Consider the following 17359-nt stretch of genomic DNA (forward strand, 5'->3'; position numbering starts at 1 on the left):
TAGAATGTAGAATTTGTTGGTTTGTTTAGAAATGTTCTGGATGACAATTGAGCTAGCACTTTGTTCCAGATTGGTTATTTTTAGGGAAAAAATCTTTCTTTGGAACTTAGGAACATTACTTTTGGATTCTATTTTTAACCATAAACTAACATTTGTAAAACTTTCTGAAAGAAAAAAAAAAATACGAGTTCACTAGGATACTCTTACTCTAAAAAAAAAAAAAAAAAAGAAGAAGTTTGCAGCTTTAATTGATGGAATATATTTTTGCATCCAAAAACATTAATCAGGGCCAAATGTGCAATTATGTTGCATACATTATTAATCGTGTATTAAACCTCACAAAGCAGCATCAATACAGCAGTGAAAACAAGATGCATTGCCTGATAAATGGCAGATCTCTCATGATACATGCTATGACCTTTTTTTTGTTGTTGAAGATATCAAGGGAGAAATCATTCAGCATTTGTGTCAACGTCTATTTTTGTACATCCCAGATCTTTTTCTGATCTAGCTTAAATCAAAGCAAATGATGGATGATGTAGCCGATACAGACACCTTTACACCGCAGGAGCACGAAAGGAACATTCTGTAACTGCTGAAATCTTTTGGATGAGTGAATGATACATTCAAAGTAAATAATTTCTTAAACGTTTTATAAGGAACTTAGAAAGTTTTAACCCTCAATACTGAATCCGTTTTTTAAAGACATCTCCGAAAATAGAAATCAGTCAATATTACGATTTTCAAAGCACGTTTTTCCTCAAATTTAATTGTGATATCACTCTGTGTTGACTGGAACAATCAATTGTTTTGTGTATTTGAACGCCATCTTGTGGTGAGTGACGTGATTTACGTGCGCCTTTCATATTAACGGGACCAGGTGACCCCCGTAACAGGTAGTTTTTTGTATCCTTCCAGATAAAATAGTTTTCCTCAACCTTTCCCATTCCATTTTCATCTAGCATTTCTATCAATAATAAGTAATTGAGACTTGAAAATACTGTAGAACACGACGAATTCTGAAAAATAGGAACTAATAAAAATTATGAATCTATTTAGCGGCGGAGGGATACAGGTGAAATCAGGTTAACGAGCTGACTGAAGTTAATTGAACGTCATTTGGCGCTGATCGAAGAGAGGGTAAGAGTCAGTCGACGATTTCTAAGACTTCAATGACTTTATACATATATAATTAGACAGTGTATTGCTCCTAACAGTTGCTAAATTGTTTATTTTCTTATAAACAATGAAAATACCTTGTAAACTGTCTTAAACCATCAAATTTAGATTGTCATGTTTTGTCAGTTTCTGGCAATCAAGTCATTACTAACGTTACATCAATTGCACTAAATCATATACACGATGATAGAGCACTTTCATTAAGTATTTAGGTGATATATATGCATTTCGAATCGTTCAAGTTAACTTTTTTCAGCAAATAAAACTTTTTTTTGCAAGCGCAGCAAATCCTTAATAACGTTATAAGATATTAACAAAAATAAAATATTTAATTAAGTAATAAGGTTTAGTATTTCTTTTAAAATACAATAAAGTAACAGTGTATGATATTTACGTTAAACTATTATGCCGTGCTTATGCATTTTACAGGCCTTGACAGGCCTATATAACGTCACTCATTAAGTGCGAACTTGTCAGAGAACTCGTTATAACTTTGACAATAAAAGTGCACTTTTTAATATACAAGGAAAATTAAGTTAATAAACGTTAATGTTGTACTATTCAAGAATTTGAATTTAAACAGACATTCTCTGGTTTAAACCTAATTAAGACATGATTTGAATGTCACGTGGCCGCTGCGCGCCATGCACGAGAACATGGATGAATCACGTTTTTGAATTCATATCGCAAGAATCCTCAACGCATTATATAAATGAGCTCGTTGTTCGTGGCATATAAAGCCTTAAAGTGTCAGTTGGTTGTAGATAATAACTTTGACGATGAAATTACTCTGCAAGTATCCTATTTTTTTATTTTATTTTTTTGTGCCGAGGCCCGAGAATAGGCCTACTGCGTTTTAGATTATGGGAGGCACTTCCAGTTTGGGGAAGTTCCACTCAAAGACTGAAACAAATTATTTCAAATCGTAAGGTTGCGCATGCAAATCATACTTGTTCGTTTGAATGAGCTGTACACTTTCCTTAATTTTCTATTTGCAGACATCAGAAGAACAACGTAATGCTTGGAATAATGTGACATATAACAAGAATATGTATGGAAAGAGCTATTTTCCTCCTGATACATTTTTTTTTTCACGCTTTTTATTCCGATGTAACAGTATAAAAAGGACAAATATACCACATATTTGTGGTGTACTCTCCCGATTTAATTTACAAAACCATTAATTACCTGGAATGCTTTAATAATTCATCCTTTTCTCCCCAAATCCTCTTTTTTAGGTTTGTTTCCACACCGATGCCATACATTTTAATTGTCTCCCCTTTTCACTTATATTACTAATTAGCAGTGTTTACTGAAGTGTTTATAGCATGTAAATACTATTTATTGTCAGTCAAAATGATGGCAATCACTTTGAAATATCGCTCCATGTTCCAGTTAATGAACATTTAGTAACACTTAAGTGTTTCATTAAGTTTTCATTAGTTAGGCTTAAATACTTTAGTTGACAAAAACTAAGAATGAACAGTACTTCTACAGCATTTATTAATCCTAGTTCATGTTAATTTCATCATTTACTAGTACATTATTAAAATCAAAAGTTGTATTTAGTTATTAAAGGGATAGTTCACCCAAAAATGAAAATTAGCCCATGATTTAGGCTACTCACCCTGAAGCCATCCTAGGTGTATATGACATTATTCTTTCAGATGAAGACAATCGGGAGTTATATTAAAAAATGTCCTGGCTCTTCCAAGCCTTATAATGGGAGTCAATGGGTATATTTTTGTTGGAAGTCCATCAGAGTAGTGTAAGCTTTGACGCATCTCGCGGTTCAAACAGGGCTGGGCAACAGTGTTCGTCATTACGTTGTGCATCAAGTTCAAGGGCTACTCTTTTGGCACAAGTTGACTTGCGGACGGCAGTCTGCCGGAAGCTAGTTATTTTAGTTATTTAAAAAAATATATATATCCATTGACCTCCATTTTAAAGCTTGGAAGAGCCAGGACATTTTTTTATATAACTCCGATTGTATTTATCTGAAAGAAGAATGTCATATACACCTAGGATGGCTTCAGGGTGAGTAAATCATGGACTAATTTTAATTTTTGGGTGAAGTATTTTATGTTAAAACTAAGAAAATTATGTTAAAACTTGTTTTTTGTGAAAAAAATCAGGGATTTTTTTTAGGCCATATCGCCCAGCCCTATTATCAAATCAGGGCTTGCAAAATCGCCTGCCCGACGTCCCGGGGCTATTGTGTTTTCCAGTCGGGCTACCAAAATGCATAACCAGCCTGCCCGACGGGCTGTCTGAAATAGTGTTCGCTTCAGTCTTGTTATAATCAGATTCAGCGCGTTCTTCATCTTCAATCCGCAGCGCCGAGCAGAGCGCACGTCAGAAAGTGTGTGTGAAGCCGCTTGTCCATCAGCGTCTCGATTTCTGACGCGACGCCAAAGCCCATTCATTTCCTATGGAACTACGTCAGGCAGCAAAAACGCCCCCGCAAAGCATAATGGGTCGCGTCGCGTCGATTTGGTCAACAGCGGCGCTGCAAAAAAGTATCTCGGTGGATACTTTATGCAAATGAGAGCATCAAAACGCGGGGCAGCAGCCAATGGAAACTCGGCGGCGAGAATTTGTGTATGGGCGTTGCTATGGTTTCATAATACAGGCATTGCCCTTTGTGTTTCTTGTTCATTGTCCAAGTAGCGAAAACGTCACAGGCATCGCGTCGGAACAAAAATTTATCGGACGCTGGTGGACAAGCGGCTTGAGAGTGTTCATCTGAGTCTCATTGGTCTGCGTCTGTCACTCATTCGTCTGTGGTGCTCGTCAATGTCAGAATATTTGAGATGACCAATCAAATCAAAGTAGGCGGGCTTTATATACACAAAAGCTGCTGAGCGCGATTTTGAGCAGAGCGACTCAACGCTTCAGTTTACGGTCAAGTGCGAGATAAGATGCAAGTAGCTAAACTAAACACTTTTTATATTTGACAGCTTTTTTAGGTCATAAATCTGAAACGAATGACAAAAATAATCAGGCAAATGAATACACTTTTGTCAAATTTCGCCATTTTGAACTGAAAATAGGCCTATGTAATGTGACTAATAATTAGTTTACTGTCATTGTGAAGGGACATTAGCATTAACAAAGCCGTTTTCATCATAGGCACAAGATTAATAATAAATGTGTACATGTTGAGAATTAATATACAATTTGTAGCCTTCAGTAAATTAAAAAAGTTCAGCTTTAGATGGGGAAGAGACAGGGCAAGATGAGGAGACTGAGAGAAAAAGAAAGAGCGATGGATAAGAAGTGAGAGCAGGTATCATCTACTGCCTGCTGACATGGTTTTAAAGCTATTTCTTATCCTTTTTTGGCCTTCAAACGTCTTGAAATGGACATATCAGAGAAATAAAAAATTTGAACCCCCTAATAACCTTAAATGTATGACCTCTTTGATTATAAAGCCCTGTCTACGGCCCTGTATTAGGAATAAGATCAATAATGAATGTGTACATATTGTGAATGAATTTAATAAACTTAGTTTGGATACCTAGCTTTCGTAACTCTCAATAAATTAATGCATCTGAGAAAATGATTCATAAATCAATCTATCAGTTGACCCTATGTTTTTCTTTCTTCACTGACAGACAAAAATGAAAAGCCTATATCAGTCAAAGCTCAGCTTTAGGAGGGGAAGAGACAGAGCAAGAGAAAAACAAAGAGAATAGGAGTGTGATGCTGATGAGGAGAGAAAAATAATCAGCTGCCCCCTTACATGGTTTTAAAGCTATTGTTATCCAATTTTTTTGGCCTTCAAAACATCTTAAAATGCACATATGTAGATAGGGTTGGGTATTGGTTGGGTTTTATCCGATACCAGTACCTACTCTGTATTTTTCAAACGGTTCCGGTGCTTAAACGGTTCTTGAAACGGTACTTAAGAAAACTAAACCACACACACTTTATCAAAAAATAATACCTGTGTGTGTGTGTGTGTGTGTGTGTGTGTGTGTGTGTGTGTGATTTTCTGAAAAAGATTTTCTGATTAAATGAAAAATTGTGCCGTTTAAAAGGCTACTGATTTAGCCGAAAACACTTGAGTTAAGATCAAAATTTTGTCTTCTCATATTATGAGTTTTACAAAACAGAAATATCTGACACTGAGCAGAAATATTTAACACACACAGTATAGCCTCATATAAATATACTTGATATTGATATAGCCTACTTCATACATGATATGCAAGATTTGCAGTTGGCATTAAAAACTTGCAGCTGAACTTGAACTTTACTCAAGCGTGTCAGAGGTTTTGGGTTCTAATCCGCATTCGTATCTTTTTTTTTTTTATTTATTTTTTTTTTTTTTACGATTATGCTCATCAGTGGTTGAATATCAAGCAGGGACACTTTGTTTCCATTATATTTTGTGAGACTTATATATATATATATATATATTTATATTTATATTTTTCAAACTTCATTCACGCACATATGAAACCCTTGCATACATATAGCCTACTAAGTAGTCACACATACATGTATACTGCTGAATGCTCAAACTAATACATATGAAATGCACAACGTCACATCTAAAGTCGCTCACGCACACACACGCAAACTCTACACACACGAGACGCGCAGAACTCTCCGCGCACATACTCATCTGAGACGCGAGCACACACACACAAACTCTCCGCGCACAAACTCATCTGAGACGCGAGCACACACACAAAGTCTCCGCGCACATAATCATAGACGGTCGGCGCCTCATAAATAGATCGATCTCCGCAACGTATTGAAGCCTATTTTTTACAGTCTATGATTGAAGCGCGTGTCCGAGTGCAGTGCGGTGTGCGCGAGCCACAAGAGAAAACACTGTATCCGCACCACTGATCGCAGCGGCAACGAGCACTTTGATCACTTGATTTAAAAAAAAAATAACACATTTCAGCGCTAGATCTCTTATGTAACAAACGAACTAAATGAATGCTCTGCTGGTTAACTGGAGATGTTTTATTATTGGATCATTCGTGCCGTGAGATGTTTTATAGGGGGCGGTAAAAAACGTCAGGCACCGAAAGTTTCGTTCTTATTCGGTCTGGTTACTACCGTTTACGTCGGAATCGGTTCCCTATTGGAACCGAGTTTCGGTACCCAACCCTATATGTAGATCAGAGAAATCAAAATTTTCTCGGGGGTGCCCCTGAACCCCCCTAACTAGCATATCTCACATTCGGGACCTCAGTGATGAAAATACCCTGCCATCTGCATGTTTATAAAACTAGTTAATAGCGAGTATTAGACCCTAAACTAAAGAGTTAAATTTTTTTTTTTTTTTTTTTTTTTATCATACCCTCATTGGGGGCTGAGCCACCGACACAGACTGATTCCTGTTCCATACTGGTCACACAAATTTCAGTTCAGTTAGAACCAGATGCATATTTGTTGATATTTGTGTTTTGAAAAAGGTTTTGATTCATTGTTTTGACTCCTAACCAATAATGTACAACAATTATATGGGCTAGTAAAATTCATTTCGGGCTACCAAAACTTTTTTGAAATTTTGCGAGCCCTGCAAATGTAAAAAATAAAACACTGCATTGTCTTTACGTGAATATAATATTCATTGGTTCATATTAAAGGTACAAAGGTTATTAATAAAACGCAGTTACTTTCGCTTCGCTTCTAGGTGCAGTTGAATTTTTATATTGACAATGCTTAAAAAGGTGCAAATTATTAACTTTTGTGAAGATGCAGCACTGGCCCGTTTGGGCAAGTGACTGATCCGTCAACTGGCCCGAGTGTCTTTCACGCTGGCCCCGGGCCATCGGGCAGTCCTTATTGTCGAGCCCTGGCTTCTATTAAGCTTTAAGGATCGGTATCGGCTGATCATGATGACAAGAAATCGGTAGTCTGTATCGGCTGCAGAAATCCTGATCGGAGCATCCCTAATGGTGATTATAACTATACTTGTTTACAGCACTTTGAATTGGAAGTCTTCAAAATGACGGGACGAGCAAGAGCGAGATCAAGAGGCAGAGGCCGTGGTCAGGAGCCTGCTGCTCCTGGCGCGGTGAGTTTATTTATAATTATTTGAATATGATAAAACTTAATTGAAATAAACGTGTTAATATTCCAATTCATCTGCAGCAACCACCATTATCACAAGAGGCTGCAAAGCCTGTTATGCCCACTCCACCTGAAGGACAGCTGGTGGGCAGAGGGAGACAGAAACCTGCACCTGGAGCAATGTCTGAAGAAGGTTAGTGCATTAGAGCAACAAGTGGAAATATATACTCTGTACTGTGCTATAGTGTACTATAACATTCACAAACCCCATTTCTTGGTCTTTACCTTGTTTCTTCCTGTAGTGATGCTCCAGATTTCGGCAGGCTTTCAGCAGGTAAAGATAGGGGAGAGAGGTGGGCGCAGGCGGGATTTCCATGATTCTGGTGTCCACACTCGCCAGCTCATGGAACATGTGAAAGAGTCCAAATCAGGTAACACCAAAATGTTAATGAGCATTTTTGCCCCTTTGCAAATGTCAGGGTTGGTATTGGCACTGGTTTCTTGATTTGAGTCTGTTTAATAATTTCTACTTGATTATAAATTAGATTAAGTTAGATGAATCCTTTAGATATGGGAATATTTCAGTTCAAATGACAAAATTATTTTTAAAAAAATTCAATTTAAATGTTTTAAACTTTATATCCACAAAAGTATCAAGCAGCAAAACTGTTTTAACATTAATGATGAAAAGAAATGTTTCTTGAGCTGCAAATCATCATATTAGAATCATTTCTGCAGGATCTTGTGACACTGAAGACTGGAGTAATGATGCTGAAAATTCAGCTTGGCAAGCACAGGACAAAATTACATCATAAAATATAATAAAATTAGGGCTGCACGTTTTCAAGTTTTTCATTAACCGTTAACCGAGGCCCTTAGCGGTTAATACTCGGTTAACCATAGTGTGCGCGCCGCAACCCCGAGATAGGCAAAATTTGCGGGTGGGACATGTCCCCACCACTATTTTCTAAGGTCGATATTGTCACCACTTTTGAAACATCTCGCGGCATGAATACCAATACAAATAAACAAAACATCTTCAGTTAACTAGCAGAGCATTCATTTCGTTCGTTCGTTTTTTTTTTTTTTTTTTAGGCGATCTAGCGCTGAAATGTTTTGTTTTTTAAATCAAGTGATCAAAGTGCTCGTTGCCGCTGCGATCGAGAAGGGGCTTGTAAAACGTGCTGAGGTATTATTAATTCGTGGCCACAACAATTCACCTGATACTGATAAATATTCACCAATTCACAAAAAAAAAAGGAATAAAAAGCTGTAGTCGGCCTTCACTGAAGAGCTATCTTCACAGGGACGAAAAACAGTTTAATAATTATTATTAATTCGTGGCCACGAAATAATTCACCTGAATATTCACCAATTCACAAAATATAGGTCTTTAGCATTCACTAATTAATAGTATCAAACTGTTTTTGGCCACGTTAAATCAAAATGAGGGAGGGAAATAGTTCAACGTGTCCACGATTTATTAAAACGAGGGAACAAATAAGTCGTCGTAACAACTAATTATTTAGATCAGTGGACAGGGCGCATAAGAACAAACAGTGAGAGAGCCCCGGCCGCGCGCGCGCGCACTCTCACCGCCTTCAAACAACACGAGCGCTGTATTGCTCTCTCTCCCTCGCGCATATCAACACAGTAAAAGGTCGGAAGACCGATTGTGTTTTATAGATTAGTAGTTTGTTCATATAAAGTGTTTGATTAGCAAGTACATGTTTAGGAAATGCATAATACAAATTGTATGGGTTAATGTAACGGTAAACGGACTCTGCGGGTAAAACTGTTGTGATGAAACTGCGCATGCGCGGGGTAAAACTGCTGGTGTAAAGCTGTGGCTCTGCGGCTCTGCAGACAGATATTATTGTGCTGCGATCAGTGGCGCGGATACTGACTGACTATATTTGTTTCTGGCTCGCGCACAGCCTTCATTCTCGGACGCGCGCTTTCTTTGCCCGCTTCATATTAGAAAACTGGTCTAGCGGTCTCTGGCGGTGCAAAAATGTATTACAACTAAATTCAATGCACACCATTGACGCCACTTAACCGAGCAAAATGTTTCACTCGGTTACGCAATTTTTAACGGTTAATCGGTTAATCGGTTAACCATGGACACCCCTAAATAAAATAGAAAACATTTTTGTATTTTAAACATTTTACAACATTACTATTTTTACTGTATTTTTGATCAAATAAATGCAGCCTTGATGAGCATAAAGAGAATTCTTTCAAAAGTAATAAAAAGTCTTACTTTACTTCAACCATTGAATGGTAGTGTATATTTCCCACATTCATGTTCTGGTGTTCAGTTGTATTAATGTGTGATATTAGATTTGAATCTCTTCCTGTGACAGGTGTTTCAGGCACTGCCATTGAGCTGAGGGCCAATTTCATGCGCCTGATTTCACGGCCTCTGTGGGCTCTGTATCAGTACCACGTGGACTACAAGCCACCTATGGAGTCCCGACGCCTGCGCTCGGCTTTGCTTTTCCAGCATGAGGAGACTCTGGGCAAAGCACATACCTTTGATGGAGCAATTCTCTTCCTCCCAAACAAACTGCACAATACTGTATGTTTTTACATTGTGCTCATTATTTAATTTAATTGCTTTTTGTGAGGCTTTGGAGTGTGGATTTGATTTGATGGTCAATAAGTTGATTTGCCCGTAGGAGACAGTCCTGTGCAGTGAGACCAGAAATGGGGAGAAGGTTGAGATCACTGTCACACTGACCAATGAACTCCCGCCATCCTCTCCTGTATGCCTGCAGTTTTACAACATCCTCTTCAGGAGGTAATCACAGAATTCACTCTGTTTGAAATACGGCTGTTATGTATGAGGTGTTTAAACTTCCAGTCCTGTTTATTTTGTGTTGTAGAATCCTGAGGATACTAAACATGCAGCAGATCGGACGCCATTACTACAATCCTGATGATCCATTCAACATTCCCCAGCACAGGTTATGAGAGAAGTGTGTTGTGTGTCTGTGCACACATACCCGCTGCTGGAGAATGATTGTACAATGGACCATATCTGTTTGCAGGTTGACAATTTGGCCTGGCTTTACGACCACCATCCTTCAGTATGAGTCAAGCATCATGCTGTGCACTGATGTGAGCCACAAGGTTCTGCGCAGTGAGACGGTCCTTGACTTCATGTACAGTCTGAGGCAGCAGTGTGGAGACCAGCGATTCGCTGAAGCCTGCACAAAGGAGCTTGTGGGCCTGATCATTCTGACCAAGTAAAATGAGCATACACTTACATATAGTCTGCCGGTCAAAAGTCTTTTATCCTCACCAAGGCTGGATTTATTTGATCAAAAATACAATAAATCAGTCTTATTTTGAAATATTACAATTTTGAAATATAAATGTGAGTTTTTCTTGGATGGATTTAATACTTGAAAAGTATTTATATAATTTGTAAAAGTGGTTTAACGTGAGAATGTACAAACTAATGGTGTTTAATAAATGATTATTTATAGGTACAATAACAAGACATACAGGATCGATGACATTGCCTGGGATCATACCCCTAACAACACATTCAAGAAGGGAGATACAGAGATCTCGTTTAAGAACTACTTCAAAACGGTAGCTTAATAATATAGGGAATTATTTTGACACCAGTTGCAGAATTTTATGGTTGTACTCAAGTCACTCTCCTCCTCTCCAGCAATATGGTCTGGACATAACAGATGGCAACCAGGCTCTTCTGGTTAGTCATGTGAAGAGACTTGGCCCTGCAGGACGGCCTCCACCGGGACCTGCCATGCTTGTTCCAGAGTTCTGCTACCTCACAGGTAGGTCTTTTAAAAACTCATTAAAATGGTTTGAAGAGTGCCGTTTTCTGTCATGTGATGTATCTGGATGCACTGCATTAGCCATAAAAATGGACTCATCATTTTTTAATAGCCAGTATCCTGTAGTTTATTGCAATCAGGGTTTGTACAAGGTGCTTAATGCTAGAAGTACTTGAATTTGACTTTTAGAAATTTAAAGGTACAATTTGTTTTCACCGCCAGAGGTCGCATTTTTAAAACGATAACAAAGACGAAGCTTGATGACGCTATGAAGGAGAGTGGAATGATGGGAGATGTCGTTTTCACCATCCAGAGATTCACGAATCATATAAATTACATCAGCTAATAAATTACTGTACACACTATTTTGTGTATTACACTATTTTTTTGATCACACTATTTTATGTCATCCTAATGAATTATCTGTGAGGCATGTGAAATGTAGAGACCTGCACTCCCGCGGAACCCAACGTAACATAGTGCGGCGCGGGACTAGATTTGATGGCCGGGCACGGGCGGTAATGCACTTGTGTGTGTGCGGGTTGCGGGAGCATAAAACGATTCGCAGGACTCAGAAAGCTTTGTTTACAAAAGAAATAATAGGTTAGCAATTAAATGTTTAACATCGGAGCCATGGAAACGTTTGGATTCATGACAAATGAGAGAGTTGTGCGTGAGCCCATAAATGTAAGCTTTGGCGGCTTTGTATTATTGTTTTGCGATCTAGTCACACGATTATCAGCAAATTTAACAATATTCAATTAGTTATTCCACTGGACATGGAATCTCTTGTTTCTTTTTTCCAAATCTTCACTCATTATAAACGTTTCTTCCTTTGGTTCGCTTTTAAAGTGCCCCTAGAATGGATGTTTGAAAATGACCTTTCATGTATTGTGTAACATATCTCTAAGGGGCTGTTTACACCTGGCCACTTCATGCGTTTTCTCAGATTGGATAGCTATCCGATCGTGAAAAGACAAGGTGTAAATGCCCTCCGAAACGCATTTGAGACGGATTTGAATCCGATTGCTCAAACCACTTCAGGAGGTGGTCTGGGCCGCATTCCAGATGAAACTGGACAAGTGTAAATGCGTCTGGTTGTTGAAACCACATATGTAAATTGTACTCCTCCCAAAAATGCTAAAAAAATAAACGTGTGAGAGCGTGTTATAGGCTATATGTTATAGCCTGCAGATATGACGACGCTACTGGAACACGCATCACCGCAGATGAGAAGCTGAGCATATATTCATTAAGCCAACGTGCAAACTATCGCAAATCAAAGTGAAAGTAAGTCGCAGGCGCTTAACACACAATCATCATCATTAAAAGTAAAGAAACGAAATGATCTTACCAGGGCTGTTGCCGCTCTCTCTTATTGCGGTCTTTGATTTTGAAATTTTAGCTGATGATCAATAAAATGCAGCTCATATCTGTTGCTTTCGGTGACGTGCACTCCTTTACATCTGTATATATTGCGCGGGAATTGAAGATCGGATTTAAATTCGTTTCACAAAAACACATTTATGTGACCAGGTGTAAATGGAATCGCTCTGATGAATCAGAAAGCTATCCGATCTGAGAAAACGCATGAAGTGGCCAGGTGTAAACAGCCCCTAAGTGAATGAAAACATCCTGCAAAGTTTTAAATCTCAAAGTGCACCGTATATAAAGTTATTGTCTTTCAAAAAAAGAGTCGACTGAGTCAATGAAATAAATCGTTTTTAAAACAAGTCATAAGCCGTTTCGTTGTGACGTCAAGACAAAGCATTAGCATATTGCCCGCCTACTTATTGCGCGCACAGACACCAGGGAAAACTTGAACCCCCTCAAACCGGCAGCTGATTTCTGTGGATACTGGATAGCATCATGTCGAGAAGATGCTGTGCGCTACACGACAACGAGAGAGGATTTGTGAAGTGCAGTGAAGCAATGCGACCCTATAAGTCATGTGACAACATGGCTAATGCAGTGCATCCATATATCATTCATACTATATAGAACATATTATTTTAATGTTTGAAGGTTTGTTCTTTATTAAATTTCAGTACCTACTCAGTAAATGATTTGCTACTTGCTTAAAGTCAATGGCAGGTGGTATTTATATTAAGGTGAAGGGGAAATTTTTGTTTTAGAGACTGTTTCATTTACCTCAAGGTAAAAGGTGATGACCTCAAAACTAATAGACATAGAGTAAAATATGAAACGCATTTAAGTTTTGTTTTCAAGTGTAAACAACTCCCTGACCTGTATGCATTTGTTTGCCTTGAAGGTTTGACAGATAAGATGCGAGCTGATTTCAACATCATGAAGGATCTTGCCTCGCACACAAGGCTGAGTCCTGAACAGAGAGAGAGCAGAATTAACCGCTTAATCTCCAACATCGACAGGTTCTATACCAGCCCTATTGATGTGTTTTGTTTTTTAATTATGAGTATTTATATATTTTATTGGTTCTCACATACACTAGAAATGGAGACGTGCAAAACGAACTTACTACTTGGGGTCTGAGCTTTGAGAACCGACTGCTGAGTCTGAATGGAAGAGTTCTGCCCTCTGAGAGGATTATACAAGGAGGCAGAGCGGTAAGACAGAGAGTTTCACATCCCAAAAGGCACTCATAACGTAACAGTTTCATTGAAGGCTTGATTGTTTTCTTTCTTTTTTATCTCTTAGTATGAGTATAATCCATGGGCAGCTGACTGGTCTAAAGAGATGAGAGGTCTCCCTCTGATAAGCTGCATAAATCTGGACAACTGGCTGATGTTCTACACACGCCGGAATGCAGAAGTTGCCCAATCTCTGCTCCAAACTCTCAACAGAGTGGCTGGGCCAATGGGAATCCGCATGCAGAGGGCCATCATGTGAGTTGTGTGAAACATTGAATGTCCAAAATTTTCCATTCAATTTTCATGTTAATAAGCATTTCCTGCCCAAGCAGGATTGAGTACGAGGATCGTCAGGAATCTCTCCTAAGAGCCCTGCAACAGAACGTATCACGTGAAACACAGATGGTGAGACTAGCAATCACATTCATGCACCATTTGATATCCAGACTGAGCTTTTGTTTCAAACTGCTTCTGTGCCTTCCATAGGTGGTTGTCATCCTGCCCACCAATCGAAAGGACAAGTATGACTGTGTGAAAAAGTTCCTGTGTGTGGACTGCCCCACTCCCAGCCAGTGTGTGGTGTCTCGCACCATCAGCAAACCTCAAGCGCTTATGACTGTGGCCACCAAGATTGCTTTGCAGATGAACTGCAAAATGGGAGGAGAGCTGTGGAGTGTAGAAATCCCCGTAAGACACTCAAATGACTGTGGCTCTGTTGGCTTGTGCCAAGTGTCCGATTCCAAACTTAATCTTTGTCTTTCAGCTCAAGCAGCTGATGATCGTAGGCATAGACTGTTACCATGACACCGCTGCTGGGAAGAGATCCATCGGAGCACTGGTGGCCAGTCTGAACCACGGCATGTCCAGGTAACATAATGATTTGAAGACGGCACTGTTTAAACAAATATAAGCTTAAAATTCTGTGCTCAACATAATGTTGGACTGGTTAGGCAATGAAACAAAAGTCTTACTGTGAATGTTTTTCAGCAATCTGCTAAACATTTGAAGTAGGTGAAAGTCGAGTTTTGAGTTAGAAGGGAACCTTGCATTTTGGTTATTGGTGGACTAGATAGGATTTCTTAGTGAAAATAATACTGTTGTCATGAATAATTCTGTAGTTAAAAGATTTCAGAATCAGATTATGTGGCTGTATAGAATTGTTGTATAGTGTCACTTTTGTTTTCTTTTCAGGTGGTTCTCCAAGTGTGTCTTGCAAAACCGTGGTCAGGAGATCATCGATGCACTGAAAGGGTCGTTGCAAGGTGTGAAATGTTAAAAAAATATTTTGGTTATTAGTTTCACCTTGCTGCTTTGCCTTTTCTTAAAATAACTTAAATTAACTCGCTGTGTCATTCCAAATCTGTTTGACTTTAAATGAGTCTGGTGGGTTTTTGGTTAAATGCCTGAAATAAGGTTTATGATTAACACAATCTCAAGATATTAAATACAACAAAATACATCAGTAATTTTTTTTTTAATTAATTAATTATTTTTACTTCTGAAAAAGGCAGTTGCTAACAAGTAGTTGAATGGCACTACAGAGTTTGTTGGTGACATTAAACTTCATTCCACAGAAAAGGAGAACTCCAATACTTGCTGGTCTACTTTCACAGCTTTGTTTATGGTTTTGCAAACTATTCTCTCTCTCAAACATTCCAACTTATAGATTTTAAATGAGATTGAAAGAGTTGTTGGAAACTTAGTGGGGGTTCATTTCTAAAATCTTAATTCATAGACTAACTTTAACTTTAGCTTTATACTTCTGCCTATTCTATTTAGGCTTTAAAATTTGTGAAGGTTATCGTGCTCAAAATGCAAGAATTCAAATTTAGTTTTTCATCACCAGGGTGATGATGCGAAATTGCAAGTTTGCTTACAAAATACATCATCCCTATACTGAAGCTGTGTGTCTCTTTAGCTGCTCTGAAGGCCTATCTGAAATGCAACAATTCCCTGCCCTCGCGCATCATCGTGTACCGAGATGGAGTTGGAGACGGCATGCTGCAGAGCGTGGTGGACTATGAAGTTCCTCAGATCATGCAGTCCATCAAGACCATGGGGCAAGATTACGAGTAAGCCACACTTATGCAGACACATTCACACTATGGGGATGTTGAATTTCCTTGGTTGTATTCACATTTTTGTTTTGCATCCAGGCCCAAGCTGACAGTTGTGGTGGTGAAAAAGCGCATCAGCTCCAGATTCTTTGCCCGGATTGATGGCAAAATTGCCAACCCTCCTCCTGGAACAGTCATTGACACTGAGGTCACTCGTCCAGAGTGGTGTGTATAGATTCTACTGTCATCACGATATTGGAATTTATAACTTCAATACAGTACCTTAAAATATATTGATATTCAATACCACAGGAAAAAACTGATATATACTGCCATACAGATTTATTTTGTGATTATATGGATTTGTTTTGAATGGACACTTGGCATTACACATTTATTTGTGCAGATCATAAAGGTTTTAAAAACTCTCCAGATAGCCTATTATCCATTTAGTATTAGTACAATAATGCAAACCGCTCATCTTAATGCTACGTCTGCTTTCAGGTATGATTTCTTCATAGTAAGTCAGGCTGTGCGCTTTGGTTGTGTCTCGCCTACGCACTACAATGTGGTGTTTGACAACAGTGGCCTCAAGCCAGATCACATGCAGAGACTCACCTACAAACTCTGCCACATGTACTACAACTGGCAGGTAACAACCAATGTAGATCAGTATCACACGACTGCTAATAGCTCTACAATACTGTGCCGTCTCATGTATTCTTCATGGCTCTCTTTCTTCTTACTCTGAAGGGGATTGTCCGAGTGCCTGCACCATGTCAGTATGCCCACAAACTGGCCTTCCTGGTTGGGCAGAGCATTCACAAGGAGCCCAACATGAACCTGGATGACTTCTTGTACTACCTGTAACCTGCTTAAGTGATTAGATGGAGGGTCTGGAAGAATAAATCGGCCATTCTTAGTTTCTAAGTTGAATTAGTTGAGTGAAAAGGTATATTATCAGGATAACATTTGTTTATATTCCTACATATAATGTCTTGAGAGAAGCAGGTACAAAAATGTTTGTTTGCAAAGGAGAAATGCATATAGTCCTACTTTTTTCTTTTAAATATTCCCTTCTATTGTTCTGATGTCTTGTGAAGATAAAGTCCCTGTTTTATGTAAAGGGTTGTTCAAATCGCAGATTTCTTGTTTTGTGTTCAGAGGCTGTTAATTGAAGTAAACATTTATTTTCTAGTTTCCAATATAAAAGATGAAGAGTTACATTTGTAGTGAATGTCTTAAGCGTTCATGTACTGCATTCATTAATGTATGGTTTTCGTGTTTCACACAATTAAATGGTAGCGATTGAAAAAGGAAAAATTTCCATGTAAATCAGAAATATTGGAAAGAGCTAAAGATGAGAAAAATAAAGTATTGATGTGTTGTTGAAATGCATCAGGATTGAGTCTTATTGCAGGGCACTGATTCGAAAAGAATAAAGCTCAAGTTCCTATGGCTTGCTGTTTTTGTTAAAACTTAAATTAATCAAAAAAATAATTAGTACCACGGGGTACAGTGCAAGTGATTTGAGAAAACGATGGCATTAATGGGAATTCAATATACCATTTCGGAAAACATTGGCGTGAATGTCATGAATTTTCAAATTTCACTTCTAACGGTTTACTATGAGAGAGTAACTGCAGGCGGCGCATGGAGGCTC

The 17359-nt window shown here is 38.5% G+C and overlaps 1 protein-coding gene across 1 annotated transcript; it reads left to right on the forward strand.

Annotated features, from left to right (window-relative positions):
- The first annotated feature begins 1083 nt into the window (after positions 1–1083).
- piwil1 (piwi-like RNA-mediated gene silencing 1) lies at positions 1084–17163 on the forward strand. Its single transcript, XM_081348343.1, has 21 exons — positions 1084–1140; positions 7130–7222; positions 7300–7411; positions 7521–7649; positions 9585–9799; positions 9900–10021; positions 10107–10187; positions 10272–10469; positions 10713–10821; positions 10904–11030; positions 13303–13420; positions 13501–13615; positions 13707–13894; positions 13972–14044; positions 14126–14326; positions 14403–14506; positions 14831–14901; positions 15558–15711; positions 15796–15921; positions 16201–16348; positions 16450–17163. The coding sequence occupies exons 2-21, from the start codon at positions 7154–7156 to the stop codon at positions 16564–16566; spliced, it is 2577 nt and encodes an 858-aa protein (XP_081204469.1). The 5' UTR covers positions 1084–1140; positions 7130–7153; the 3' UTR covers positions 16567–17163.
- The last annotated feature ends 196 nt before the right edge of the window (positions 17164–17359 follow it).

This window comes from Scardinius erythrophthalmus (genome assembly GCF_964197995.2).
Source record: "Scardinius erythrophthalmus genome assembly, chromosome: 20".
NCBI classification, from domain to species: Eukaryota; Metazoa; Chordata; class Actinopteri; order Cypriniformes; family Leuciscidae; genus Scardinius; species Scardinius erythrophthalmus.